This window comes from Equus asinus, chromosome 20, assembly GCF_041296235.1.
Source record: "Equus asinus isolate D_3611 breed Donkey chromosome 20, EquAss-T2T_v2, whole genome shotgun sequence".
Lineage (NCBI taxonomy): Eukaryota > Metazoa > Chordata > Mammalia > Perissodactyla > Equidae > Equus > Equus asinus.
This window is the reverse complement of record NC_091809.1, coordinates 75,381,115-75,395,891: the sequence shown is the minus strand read 5'-3', so window position 1 is coordinate 75,395,891 and position 14,777 is coordinate 75,381,115. Positions and strand designations below refer to the sequence as shown.

The window sequence follows — 14,777 nt, the reverse complement described above, 5'->3', positions numbered from 1 at the left end:
CAGGAAATTAAAATCCAATTAGGATGGTGTTGTGAGCCTGGCAAAAGAGTAGATTAGAGGCCTGGCACAACTCTGAGGCTCAGTGGAGGGAGGCTGAGCGGGGAATGCAAAGTATCAGCTTTCAAGCATAAAAACCACAGGAACAATTTTTAAATGTGCTCTGGAAAGATAGCATTTGATCAAAATCCACTGCGAAGCAAGATATTTTTCCTGCTGGACATTCTACTTTCTAGTTCTGCTATCTGGCCTAATCACTGATTAATACAATATGTCCCACTGGCCCCCAGCTTCTCCCAGCTCCTATGCATCCCTGGTGCTGGAAGGTAAAGGTAGATGGTAAGAAATTCTGAGGCATGATTGGGAAAGCAGTCTTGAAATCATGCACAATAAATAATGCCATCACTAATGACTCAGGGTGTAAGGAATCTGTGGAGTGAGAAATTGTTTTTATGCAAAAAAGTGTCTGGAAATTGGATGAAACGGAAGAGATGAGGCACGAATAACCAGTACAAACTTACTTATTAGCTTCAGTCCTGATTTTTCTGAGATTCAGTTTGTGTGCTAATCATTTTCTCTCATTTCCAAATTCCCACACTTCTCCTGCTCTGTTTTATATCAAAAGGGCTGACTCCATGCAAATTACATTGTCTAGACTCCCTTGAAAAATGACTTCTAGCTGGGTTCAGCCAATGGGAGACATTGACAGGAGATTGGAGGGTGGCAGGAAGGGAGAAGCCGGGGTATGTCTCCCTTCTCTCCATTTCAGGTGGCATTACAGGAGGGTCTATTTTTCCTCCATGATTTCTATAAATGTTATTTAATTTTCAAGGCTCCATTAACATAGACCTGAAGGTTTCTCAGTGTGATCTTGCTCTTGTGTCCTTTTATCAGAAGAAAGAAGAAGAGTTTTCCAATTTGATTCAAACAAGTTAGGGGTTTGCTAAGAAAACATTATTTGGCCCCAGTGATCTTGATGTTGTTAAGGGAGGCAGACCCGGACAAGAGCAAATTAACACTGCCATTCTAACAACCACCAGATAAACACACTCAATAGGCAGCACCAGTGCAAGAAGTTTTGACTGTAATGTTCATGGTAGGCTGAATAATGGCCCCCCCAAAATATCCCTATACTAATCTACAAAACCTGTGAACATTACTTTATTTAGAAAAAGGGATTTTGAAGGTGTGGTTGTGTTAAGGATCTTGAGATGCGGAGATTAGCCTGGATTATCTTGGCAGCCCTAAACATAATCACAAGGGTTCATACGAGAGGTAGGCAAGAAGGTTAAAGGAGGATGTAGGAGATGAGACAACAGAAGCAAGAGGTTAGAGTGATGTGAGGAAGGGATCAAAGTCAAAGAGTGCAGGTGGCCTTTAGAAGTTTGAAAAAGCAAGGAAACAGAATTCCTGTAGAGTCTGCAAAGAAAACCAGCCCTGTCAACACCTTGACATTAGCCCAGCAGAACATTTCACACTCCAGAACTGTAAGAGAATAAATATGTGTTGCTTTAAGCAACTAGGTTTGTGGTAATTTGTTATAGCAGCAACAGGCAACTAATACAATGCTCTGAATATGAACAGACTCCTCTTGCTTTAAAAATTCTACACCATGGCTATCAGCAAAGCCCACACACAAATGTGCCTCTCAGATCTCCCTTCAAGACTGAAGCACTTATTCCCCCAGCTGCCCATTGATGAAGAAAATGGCATCACCCTAAGTCACTCCTCCTTCCTGGGGCAGCCTGAATGCAGTGACTGGTCAATGAAGGGGTATAAAGGCCCAGCTCCTTCATCCCAACTCAGGGCTACTCTAAAGGGCCATTCCTTTAAGTCTTTGTTGAAATTGCATCAGCATCCAACTTTTCCTTCTGCCCAATCCTACTCCCTTCCTCTGCATTTTGATTCTGAAGCCCTCCCCAATAAATTTCCCATCTGCCAATCTCCACTTGAGTCTGCTGTCTCAGGAACCCAACCAGAAAAACTGATTTATCTATATTTAGTCAAAAGCACTACCTACTTGGTTAATTTCTCTTTATATCTGCTGATAATTACCCACCCACTCTCCTATAATACATTAAACTAAAAAATAACTTATAAGAATGGAAGATCCTCTCAAAAGAGAGTATGACCATTCACAAACTCTTCCTCAGCTGAGGAGTTAGGTGCAGCGTGAGTTAGGGAATGAGGAAGGAAGAAAGCAGCAGGAAAGGGGTGAAGATTGGTGCGTCAAGCACTGTCATTTACAAAGCAGTTATGTAAGGATGAGGAATGTGTTGTCATTCACTGTGCACTTAATTCTTATTCTGGCACTTTGAGATAGATGTCATCATCTCAGTTTTACAAGTGAGGAATCTGAGGCTCAAAGAGTTTAGCTGAGAGAATAGTTGAGCCAAGAGTTGAATCCAGGATTGTTTCAATACTGTGTCCGTGTCTTCCCACGCTATCAGTAGTAAGAATTCTTCTAGCCGAATTAAGGGAGACAGTATAAGGGGTGTTTCTCCATTAACTGCTGGAGATCACTGACGGGGGGCCGGGCAGGGTGAGGATGCTGCTGCTGAATATACAGGAGGAACCATCCTCCAATTCCATGAAAATCATGTAGCATTTGATCCTCTCCTGCAGGCAAGCTCCCGTCTCCTAGGCTTTCTTTTTTCTGGATTCTGTGAGGAGCTTTCCCAACTCCCTACTTTTGCTCATGGACAGTCCCTCTACCTGGATGCCTTTCTTCCATTCTGTCTTTCCTTCCAGGTCCAGCTTAAATGCTATCTCCTTTGAGCCTTCTTTGATTACCCCAAACAGAAGCCATCTCTCCTGCCTCCCAATGTCTATAGCATTTAGTGTCTCTATTACTTCTATAAGAGTTGTCATATCAGACCGCCCAGATTGTAGTTACGTATGAATCATGTTTTCTACACTGAACTGAAACCTGAAGGAGAACTGGCTTAGACATACTTGAACCCCCAAGAGTCAGCATAAAATTACTTGTCGTAATACATATTTATTGCTTAAAGTACTCTAAAAACACTCAGTTCTTCAGATTTCTATTTCTTTCCATAGGTAAATGGTCTGTCTGCCCCAGGCATCTTTTATTCTTATCTGCATGGCAGACTCCTTTTTTCTTTAAAATTCAAGGTTTATATCTCCTTTAAGAGTAAATCTTCTCTAAAGTTGCTTCCTTAAATGGAATTAATCATGCCTTTCTTCATCTTACTCTATATGTCACACATATATTCATTGTTGCATTGATGACACTGTTACACTTATTTGTATGTCTGTTTCACCTGCTTCCCCTGCTAGTGTAAAACTCCATGGAGGAAGGCATTATGTCTTATTTAACTCTGTGGACTCAGCTCTTACTACAGTACAGAGCATATAATAGATGCTTGATAAATGTCAATTGACTGAAATAAAAACAGAGTTTGAAGCCAAAAACTCAGAAGAAACCCAGATGTACACACTTACTGCCAGGCTGACCAGGAACAAATTACTTAACCTCTCTGAATTGGAAATAATACCGACTACAATTACAAGACTATGGTGAGGATAAATAAGATGACATATGTAAAAGAACTACACAAAGTGGGGCCCAGAAAAATGCCCATTCTCCTCATGTAAATTGAAAATTAGTTTGAGACCAAATTCTTCATGTCTTTTATGTATGCAGAGTTTAGCAGGCCCTTCTAAGCTAATTTAGGACAACTTAGGTCTTCAGAGCAATACTTTCGTAGAGTAGTTCTGTTATCAATATCTAATAAAGGAGGAGAAGGATGAGAAAGAGGAATGGGGGAGGAGGAGGAGGAGAGGAGGAAGAAGAAAACATCTAGTGTATTCAATTTATTCTAATGAAATTACTAACCAGAAGGGGAATGTCCGGGAAGTTTAATTTATAATGCTGTTTGGTGCTAAATAAAGAGCATCTAATAGGAAGACATGTAAATTATGTTTCCAAAACACACTTAAAGGATTAGGTCATGTTAGGAGTGGCTCCCCACCTGGCTCAGAGTTACCAAGGTCACACTGGCCGTCTAAGGACATATCTTCTGGCTGGCAGAAGTCCTGGTGAAATCTCATGGGATATCAGCACTCTTGCAGACAGCAAGAAAAAAACCACCTGAAATCTAAACATATTAGTACATTCAGCCTGTGTTGGCCCAATCAAATCTGGTCCTTTTAGAGAACTGAATTCTTCATGGCCAAGAAGAACAGAGTTTCTCCTTAACTGAAGTGCAGAATCAACAGTGATCATCCCCAAATGCTGAAAGCTTCTCTAAGTGGGGTTACTATGTTCATTTTTGGAATCTCTGCCATGCAAATATACTCCAGCTTGGAGCCACAAAGTAGTGACTGCAGATGACATAGGAGGGTATCTATCTGCCAATAGCTTGCAATTGTTTCATTTCTCTACCTGCTATTGAAAAAGGAGAGAGGATGAAGATTTAAAAGCTAATTATTCACTTTGAAATATGATTATTAAGATGAATAGTGCTCACGTGTACACTTGAAATGTAGTTGTGCGCTTTTTAAGTATGTTGTCTTAATATCATTGTGGTTTGATTAAAAATTAATACCACGTGCAGGCAGTCCTTCTGTGTGTCATGTCATATCATGGGTAGGTTGTCACTTCCTCCCAGGCTGACCTTCCTTTGATAAGAACTAATAAACTATATTGCAGATTTCCTTCTTCAGTCCCTTTTTGAATTTCCTATCCCACCAAAGTTGTGCGTGCCTAGCCCACACCTGTGAGCTGTTATATTTGCTCTTTTTCAATCCTTCCAGAAGCTCTATGTGAAAGATATTCTTACTCCAATGTACATACACTCAGCCCTCCGTATCTGTGGGTTCTTCACCTTTGGATTCAACCAACTGCACATGGAAAGGCCTACGATGGTTGAATCTGTACTGAATATGTACAGACTTTTTTTCTTGTCATTCCCTAAACAATACAGTATAACAGCTATTTATATAACATTTACCTTGTATTAAGTATTATCAGTAATCTAGAGATGATTTAAAGTATACGAGAGGATGTGTATAGGTTATATGCCATTTTATATAAGCAACTTGAGCATCCAGATTTTGGTATCCATGAGGGGTCCTGGAACCAATCCCCCGCAGACACCCAGGGACTACTGTATGTGAAAACTGACGCTCAGAGAAGTTGAAGAATGTGCTCAAAGTCACACAGTTAGAAAGTGGTGGTGGGGCTGGCCTGGTGGTGCAGCAGTTAAGTGAGCACGTTCCGCTTCTTGGGGGCCCAGGGTTCGCCGGCTAGGATCTCAGGTGTGGACATGGCACTGCTTGGCACGCTATGCTGTGGTAGGCGTCCCACATATAAAGTAGAGGAAGATGGGCACAGATGTTAGCTCAGGGCCAGGCTTCCTCAGCAAAAAAGAGGAGGACTGGCAGTAGTAGCTCAGGGCTAATCTTCCTCAAAAAAAAAAAAGAAAGAAAGAAAGTGTGGTGGCAAAAGTGGAACCCCAATCTAACAACTTCCTAGCAGCATCTGCTACTTTAGTTGTGGATACAAAATGACTGTTAATATGAGAAACTACCTGAAAACAAAGAAAAGACAATAACTTTTCTATCATAGGACCAATTATTATAAGGATTTAACGTGCATTGTGGGTTACATCATGTTCCAGTGTAAGAACTACAAACTGAACGAACCTGACATGGGCCTGATAATGTCTGTGGGTGTGCAGCGCATCCCCCTCCTTCTCGTCTTCTCCTCCAGAGACAGAAGATGCAACTCACAAATGAACCATCTTTCAATGCCGGTGACAATCTCGCGTCTCTGCCTCCCAAGTGTCCATACCTAACTCTCTGAATCAGCATGACTCTTTGCTATGCATGTTACCACTACTTTTTCTTGCTCCTGAATTAAATATGTTTTGTCCATAAATCCAAGCAGGCTACACCTTGGGCCACCTGAGAAATCCTAGATTTGTAACTATCATTATACATGTCACATCCACTCATAAAATCCAGTGAACTATTAGTCACTTCTTTTCATTTCTGTCACAGGAGGGATTTCTTTGGGGGGCCATTTTCACAAAGAAATAAATATATTTTATCTGTGAATGACAGTGACCACTCACATTCAAGGAGTAGAAAAATAAACCACACTGAGAGGTGGAGGCTGAGAAATTTTTTTAAATTGGTGAATATTAAATGTTAGAAGGCTGAATTTATAGTACTCTGTGCATCAGACTGGGTACCCACTAGACTGGGAGTTCCATTGTGCTTTTTCCATCCTTATTGCCATCTCTCAGCCTCATGTGACACAATTTTTACCAACCAAGTTAAAGGACCATTTTGGGCTCTGTCTCTTCATGAGAATTAAAACAGCAGAGAACGTACCTCATATGCTTAGCCTGGCATTCAAGGCTCTTGTGATCTGCCCTCGGCCTCCCTTTCTTCTTAACTCCTACTGACAACCGTCCCTTACAACATTCCAAGTGTTTTCAGAATACTTTGTACTTTTCCTATTCATATTTAATTCTAATTTTTCCTCCCCTTACAATGATGCTTCTTCTCTCTTTGCAGATATTCTAACCAATCTTTGTGACCCAGAAAAATTACCACTTCCTCTTCCAAATATTTCCTGACTCCTCTGGTCCTCTGCTTCCTTCGTCATACACTCGCAGAGCATCCTGTTATGGCACCTGTGCCCTGCTTTGTATTTTGCTGATTATATGTGTGTCCTCTTCCCTCCTGGGGAACACAACTCCACAAGGCTAGGAGACATGTCCTAGCTATCCCTCCAACAACGAATGCCCCAGCACAGAGTTTTGTATTAATGGGCACTTAGAAATATCTGCAGGAATTGAAATAGAGAAATCATTTCATCTTAATGTATAGCAGCATTTCTTCAGGATATTGCTAGTAGCCGGTTAACACATTTACAAGGGCATAAGAACCTGGTCCCAGAGTTTGGCTTGTGTGCTCAGCTTGGGAGCACCTAGAGATGAGAGGTGTGGGTGAGATGGTTCAGGGATTGGCCTAGGCCCAGAACAAGGAGAACAATTAATGCAGACAGTGGCATCTCCATTCTGTAGCAGGGTGTTATGAGATTCCCATCCAAGTGAGGCTGGACGGTGGTTTTCATGCCTAGGTGGCCTGGCATAAAGTAGATGCTTCATCAATAAGGTGTCCCCTGTGCTCTCACGCAGCCATACAGTACTTCTCTCCCTCTCGACACCAAAGTGTATTGTAAAATGGGTGCCTACTCTGTCCCTTAGCACCCAGAACCAGGACATGACCATTTAAAAACAGCTTCACCACCTAGTTCAGTGCTCAGCACATAACCAGCCCAAGATAAATAGATAAATGTCTGTTGAGTAAGTGAAGGAAAGAATGCAAGATGAAAAGAAGGAAGGACAATTGACATGCACATAGATGTTTCCAGTTGAGCTTTTCAGGAAACATCGTGGGGATCATGAATGTGATGGGATAGCCATAGTTACTGGCTTCACGACAATGCGCCCAGCATTTCCTGTTCAGAAAAAGCTAACCTGCAGGGAAGAGTCTTTGTCGGAGCGCTCATGTTGGGGCAGCTGGGGAAAGCTTTGGGAGCACATGGTGAGTCCCATTCCCTACATAGACCTCACAGCAACTGCTCTTTTCCCTCGGGGTTTATGTACATGTGTGCATTCTTTCATGTGGGTTTTTTTTTTTTTTTTTGAGGAAGATTAGCTCTGAACTAACATTTGCCACCAATCTTCCTCTTTTTGCTGAGGAAGACTGTCCCTGAGCTAACATCCGCGCCCATCTTCCTCTATTTTATGTGGGATGCCTGCTACAGCATGGCTTGACAAGCAGTGTGTAGGTCCACACCCGGGATCCAAACCAGCGAATCCTGGGCTGCTGAAGTGGAATGTGCGAACTTAACCGCTGCGCCACCACATGGCCAGCCCCTCATGAGGATTTAAAAAGAAGCAATAATATAAATTCTCATGAGTTTTAAGAGATTTGATTTTGTTACTCATATTCAATTCCTTTAAAGTGAAGAGAAAATTACAATGTGTAGGTCAATTAAGACCACACAACAGCTCCCCACACCTCTATCCTCTTTGCCTACCACTCCTGCCCAACCTGGATTGTCCAAGTTTCACAGCCTAAATTCAAATCCAAAAGGATCCAGTCTATTGCTCCAACATATATCTTTTTCCTAAATTGCTCTTACATACTATTTTACTGTCTCAGCAGCGTGTTGTTTGTATCACAGAGCTCTGGGGGAGTTGCACTCATCCAAGTCTTGCGTCTCCTCAAAGTCACCTAAATAGTGCCATAGGAATTCTGCAGATGCGACCTGAGACTTCTGGGAGAGGCTCTGCCACAAAGGCACCCTGGTCAGCACCCAGCTCATCTGGCCGTAACATGCGTAAGACTACATAGATCAGGGGAACATCTTGCAGCACTTGCTGTCTGAGCAGAGAACTCAGAAATGTTAACAGATGGCATGAAGAACACAACACTGAACAGTCAGCAGGGTGACACTCATTAAGAGTCATCACTGAATCCACTTCCAGCAAAATCCCATTCCAATGAAATATCACTTTCCAAAAACTGTCAATCTGCTTGAACGAAAGTGACTACAGGGAACTATAATGCCAGGCCTGGTTGAAGCTCTGCAGATGACAGTCTCTCTCAGAGCCTCAGGGACTTTCTATCCATCATTTCCTCCTGGGTAGGTCCTGATCAGACCTCACCTCTAGCCTTTTTCACCTCTGTAGACGGGTCAGGAAGCCAGGTAGCACTCAGAACTTCCCTCCCCAGCCTGACACTCATTACCCTGCCTACTTTCCCTTCGCAACAGAATACTAGGGGGAGGAATGCAGAGAAGAACGCATGGAGGAGGGAGATAGGGAACTTGTTATTCAACAGGTCAGAATTTGTTCCACGGCAGAAACTTATTTATCCTCCCATTTTTTCAAGTATATTACCAATTTGTTTCTCAAGGAAAATCATTTCTTCTCTCTGTCTCCTCGTTCCTAATGGAATGCATTGATCCCAGTGCAGACTGTAAAACTAAATTTTGTTGTACTGTAGATGCCATCAATGCAGTAAAATATTGACATGTGAAACTAAGGTCAGAATGACACAATACCAACACTGGATAATGATTCTTAGGTGGCCAACCCTAGGCTGCTTTGCATTCATTGACATAGAAGCCAACATCTCCCCTTTACCACTTGTTCCCCCAGCCCCCACCTCTAATATTCGCAGCTTTTCACACCTCCAGGTCTTCTCTCTACAAGGCCCCTCTCACTTGTTGCCCCATTAGTGCCTCCTGAAATCCTACTAACACTCCAAGACCCAGTGAAAATGCCACCTCTTCTAGTCAACATTTCATGAAGCCTGTCAGCCAAACTTGCTCTTTCAACTCTTTGTTAACAAAGCTTGTTGTTATAACACTTAGATTGGGATTTGTCGCATTCTGTCTGTGATTTCTTGCTGCTACAACTCCAAAGAAAAGGTACTAAACATTATAGTCAGTGCCTGGCACGGTGAGTCAATTAGATGTCTTAACAAAAGGACAGACCTCTTGAGTTCATTTTCCTAACTCACTAACCACATTATGAGAGGAGAAGTGAGAAATCACACGAGCAAGGCACCTGACATTGTACAGATGAAAGGCTGATATCCATTAGTTGGTTGTTAGCCTAGGACCTAAGAGACCTGGGTTCTAATCTCACCTCTGCCATTAACATTTTCCCCTAAACTCACACCATGTTTAGCCTTTGGTTTATCAGTCATTTACTTAGTAAATCTTATCAGTAAACTTTGCCTTTGTTACACTGCTGTTTACCAATAATATTCATGTTTCCTGTGTACTCTACTCTTATGATCTTTCTCTCACTACCAAAGACACTAGGCTAAGAGAACACCCACAGTTGCCTACAAAAAATAAACTCAGATTTCTTTCATGAACACACATACCTAAGAAAACATGGCTGCAGATGAAAGAAGGTGTGGCTGTGCTGTGTGACCTTGGGCAAATAACTAAACCTCTGTGAAATAAGGCTGATAGCCATTCCTGCCTAGAATCCGTGATTACAGACATACAAGAGCTAACGCCTAGAAAATACTTAGCGAGAAGTGCCCCCAAATGTTAGCTATTTCTATTACGTCTGTACCATCTCTTAATAATAGTTCAGTTGCAGAGTGTTTCCTATTCTTGCTTGTTGATAGTGAATCCCCAACAAATTTAAAACTGGACACTTCCTGGGTCTAAAGAGCTTTTTGAAAGGTTTTTACGGTTCCTGTTTTCTTAAGAAGGATGGGGTAAATACATAGAGATCTTATTATTTCTGAAAAAGGCAGCTTTACTGTGATATTCTAAATCTCCTGCAGACACATGAGAGAAGAAAAAAATTCTTGCCCAAAATGATCAGTCCAACCAACCATAATTATGTTAATTCTATCCAACTGCTAGCAAAGAGATGAAAGGTTAAGGTCTGTTCTCAGTTTCACAGGATGATAATGATAATAAACACAGCTATTATTAGTAGCTAAAGTATATTTTGCAATTGTAACTGACACCATTTGACTTTCATTTTTTTCACAAGCTAAATGACTTGCAATATATTTTCTTGTTTGAAACAATAGATCCTTTAGCTTAGTAAAATTCACCTTTGCCCAGTGTGACCCACCTTCTTATTCACAATTTGCTCTACCACTTGAGAACATTGTTTAACAAATATAACAAAGGACTTTGAAAAATATCTTCTCCCTGGGAAAGCCCTGGGATTGTGTATCTTCTCCAGCTCTCCACATTTTATGCATCTTCAAGTTTCACCACCTCTCTGATGTTTTCTTCAATCTTTCCAGGACTGAGCATTTACTATGTGCCAGGATCTATACTGAAAGCCTTATATACAGGTTAATCCCATTTCTTCCCCCAACAATCCTGTGGTGGGTGTTAGCATCACCCACAGTTTACCGAAGTAGACACTTGCTCCAGGTTACATAGATGGAAACAAAATGATGGATCCCAGATTTGAAACCAGGTCCACGCGTCCAGATGCCGCACTCTCAACAGCTATCCTGCCTCAGCTGCCCATGACTTTCTTCACCTCCACGTCTCAGTGCCTGTCACAGTTCGTGATATATATTAGGAACACAACAAATGATTGTGGGATAAAAGTCATAATAATAGCCAACATGTTGTGAGCATTTACTTGTGTCAGACAACATTCTAAGAGCTTTACATGTATAAATTCATTCAATCTTAACAAATTTATGATGTAGATACTATTATCTCATTTTATAAGTGATGAAACTGAGGCACACAGGGATTAATTAATGACATTGGGAGGGAGAAAGAGTGAGAGAGTAAATGCCTACCTCTTATTCCTCATCCATCCTTGGTCCACACCCAAACTAGAGGATCTGCAGGAGTCCAAATATCCTCTGCTCAGACACAAAGTACACACTCATACCCCACTTCCTTAGGTTTATTCCTTTACCCGTCTCTACTCTCCCCCTGAATCTTTGCTCCAGATAATTATTTCCTCCAGGTGCTGTCAGTCTACTTGCCTGGCAGGCCAATAGGTTTGGTTTTCTTTCCGCAATCTTACTCAGCTGGTTTGGCGTGCCAATGAGGCTCTAGCTGTCTTTCTTCGTGCACAACCACCCTGTGTAGAAGAGACTACCTTCATTTTACAGAGGAGGAAGCTGGGGAGCTGAAAGGCTAAGTAAGCAGCTGATCTGGGATTTGATAGCAGACAATCTGGCTCCAGAGCCTAGACTTTAATCCACACACTGCAAGACCACAGATGAATCACTTTCTCCCTTCTCAAATTCCCAAAGCCTGCCACTGGTAAATGTGATCCCACACTAAACCATATTGTATTATATTGTATTGATAGTATACTAAATTGTATCATGTTATGCTTCCCAATATGTGGCCTATCTGATTGGAAACTGTTAAGAGATCATGCCATCCCTTTTCCTTTTGTGGTCCTCAGAGTGCCTCTCTCGAGTGCTGGACTTATTATTATTTGCTGAATCCTAAACTGGAAATTCTGTCCCAGATTGGAATGTCTGCTCAAGCAGAGCCAGGAAATTCCTATAATTCCAGGCCATGAGGAAGAAAGTCTTCCATGACTCTCTGCTCTCCTCACACTGTATACCCTTCCTGAGCACTCTCTTCTTCCCCATTCAATTACGTTCTCCACCTAGCATCTCTCTGAACGTTACCTAACTCTACTACACGTCTCTTTCTGGATGTCCTTCAGCATCTCAGCATGTTGAGACTGAACTCCTACCTCCAGAAACCTGTTCCTCCTCCCAGAAGGCACTATGGACCACCCACTTCCCCAGGTTAAAAACATCTGCAGGAATCAGCTCTTGAAATTTGTGTCAAAGGCCTAATATTAAAGATAATAATAAAAACCAGGACTGTATAACAAGCTTACACACTTCATTTTGTTTTTCTAATTTGGGCCTATGTAATTATCCAAATATGGAAGAGTTTTCTGTTTCTCCATATGGACTAGATAATCGGTTTTATTCCTGCTTTTTAAAAAGCAAATATAAAGCCCTACTTCCAATGTGCCTATGGGCTTTAATGAGTCAAAGATGTAAGACAAAGGGAGATGCCCTTTTCCTCGCCAAAACCAAACATTTATTTAATTTCTATTGTGTATAATGTCACATGTACAATATTCCATGTAATTCTTACAATTATCTTATGAGGTAGGTATTATTATTCCCATTTTACAGATGAGTAAACTGAGGCCCAGACAAATAAAATGAGTTGCCCAAGTTCATATGGCTGACAAATGACAATGTCAAGATGCAAACCCCCAATTGCCCCTAGGGCCTGTAAGCTCTTTCTTTACACTATACTGTGTCTAAATAAACCAAATCTGAAAGCAGGACAAAGAAACATGATAATGAGTTTTGCTTACTTTTCTTACATCAGGTAGACTATAATTCCTTAGAAGTATGAACTATCCCTTTCCTCCGCTGCCGCTAAGGTGCTCGGTCCTTCCGAGGAAGCTAAGGCCGCGTTGGGGTGAGGCCCTCACTTCATCCGGCGACTAGCACCGCGCCCGGCAGCGCCGCCCAGCCCTCGCCCGCACCATGGCCTCGGTCTCGCCTGCATCTACTCGGCCCTCATCCTGCACGACGATGAGGTAACGGTCACGGAGGATATGATCACTGCCCTCATTAAAGCAGCCGGTGTAAATGTCGAACCTTTCTGGCCAGGCTTGTTTGCAAAGGCCCTGGCCAATGTCAGTATCGGAAGCCTCATCTGCAACGTGGGGGCTGGTGGACCTCCGCCACCTGCTGGCGCTGCCCCAGCTGGAGGGCCTGCCCCCTCCACCGCTGCTGCCCCAGCTGAGAAGAAGAAAGTGGAAGCAAAGAAAGAAGAATCTGAGGAGTCTGATGATGACATGGGCTTTGGTCTTTTTGACTAAACCTCTTGTAACATGGTGAATAAAAAGCTGAACTGTTAACAAAAAAAGTATCAACTATCAAGTTTCCAAACTAAAATATTTATGCAGTATTAGTTATTACTACTGTGTTATTATGACTCATACTAGAACTTTACAAGCAAATGTTGTATAGCTGAGAAGACTAAGACACAAAAGGATTACACTAAAGGGTGAATAGAGGCTCACATTTGTTAAAAAAAAAAAAGAAATCTGCAAAAACATAGGTTTTTTTTGGGCTTTTTTTAACCATCTACTATGTTCCAGGAACCACGGTAGTCGATAGTGTTGGAGAAATAAGACACAACCTAGCCTTTAACGAGTTCTTAGCCCAGTGGGGGGAATACACAGAAAAAACAATGTGTAATAACATTGTTCGTGTTCTGTGACAGAAGATGTTATGAAGTGGGTGACAAATCAGCAGCATGCCAACCATGTGTGAACCACAACTACATCATCTTTGACTTCATGGTGGTTTCAGAAATATGAATCAAGGGTTAACATTTAAAAATTGAGAAATTTCACATTAGAATATTCTCTGTGGCTACCCCAAAAGTGAAAAGTCTGATGACACTGAGCCCTGATTCCCATTTGGCCACCATCAACTTGAGCCCAGTAGCTGCTGCCTACAAGGTGGTGTGTGTATATATTTGTAATTAACGTCCCATGTTTCTTTAAACCAACAATTTTCAGGAGAGTTACCCACAGACATTTTCTACCAGGAGCACATTTGATATAATATTTTACCTTGGTAACACTGCTCACATGACCCTAGATAAAGTCATGCACTGACATTTAAGGAGACATACATAAAAATTATCGGTGCAGTACTGACAGGAGGAGAAAGGATTGAGGTACATAAGTGTGTGTATGTGTGGATGCAGGTAGAAAGGAGTGATGGGAAGATAGAAAAATGATAAAATTATACCATTTGACCTCCCTCCCTCCTTCCATCTCTCCCTATGCATACATTTCTCATGACTTCTCCAAAGCTCAGGTTCTTCCCCTGAGGTCCACAGCTTGGATAAAGGACAAAGGTATCTGCAAGTGCTCAAGACAACTCCCACTCCAGACTCCAAAGGGCACTGTAGAGCTGCCTCAGCGCAGGGTTCAGTGAATGAACTGCACCTTACATGTCTGCCTCAAGACAGGAAACAAAGCATAGTGACCTCCTGTTGGAGGCAGATGTGAAGGTGACTGGCAAATTCTCAGGAACAGAGTAAATGAAACCTTCACATAAATGAATACATGAATGCATGCTCTAACACGTTCATCTCTCATCCCCATACCTATGTGAGGAGGCAGTGTTTGTATCTCTATGGGACATTTATA

General features: G+C 41.9%; 1 protein-coding gene and 1 pseudogene across 39 annotated transcripts in view; one reads left to right on the top strand and one right to left on the bottom strand.

The window, feature by feature from the left end:
* DLG2 (discs large MAGUK scaffold protein 2) overlaps positions 1 to 14,777 on the bottom strand; it is a 1,809,506-nt gene that overhangs the window by 165,489 nt on the left and 1,629,240 nt on the right. The window contains exon 2 of one of the 39 annotated variants that reach the window (XM_070490547.1): positions 3,993 to 4,118. The exons of 35 other annotated variants lie outside the window; for them this stretch is intronic. In XM_070490547.1, the coding sequence (XP_070346648.1) occupies positions 3,993 to 4,071 (79 nt within the window). In that variant the 5' untranslated portion in view covers positions 4,072 to 4,118. Of the gene's footprint in view, positions 1 to 3,992; positions 4,119 to 10,945; positions 10,969 to 11,349; positions 11,478 to 11,541; positions 11,681 to 14,777 lie in introns of those variants that run through there. 3 more of the 39 variants (XM_070490550.1, XM_070490551.1, XM_070490552.1) reach the window with 3 other exon arrangements.
* On the top strand, positions 8,380 to 13,477 carry LOC106830687 (large ribosomal subunit protein P1 pseudogene; annotated as a pseudogene).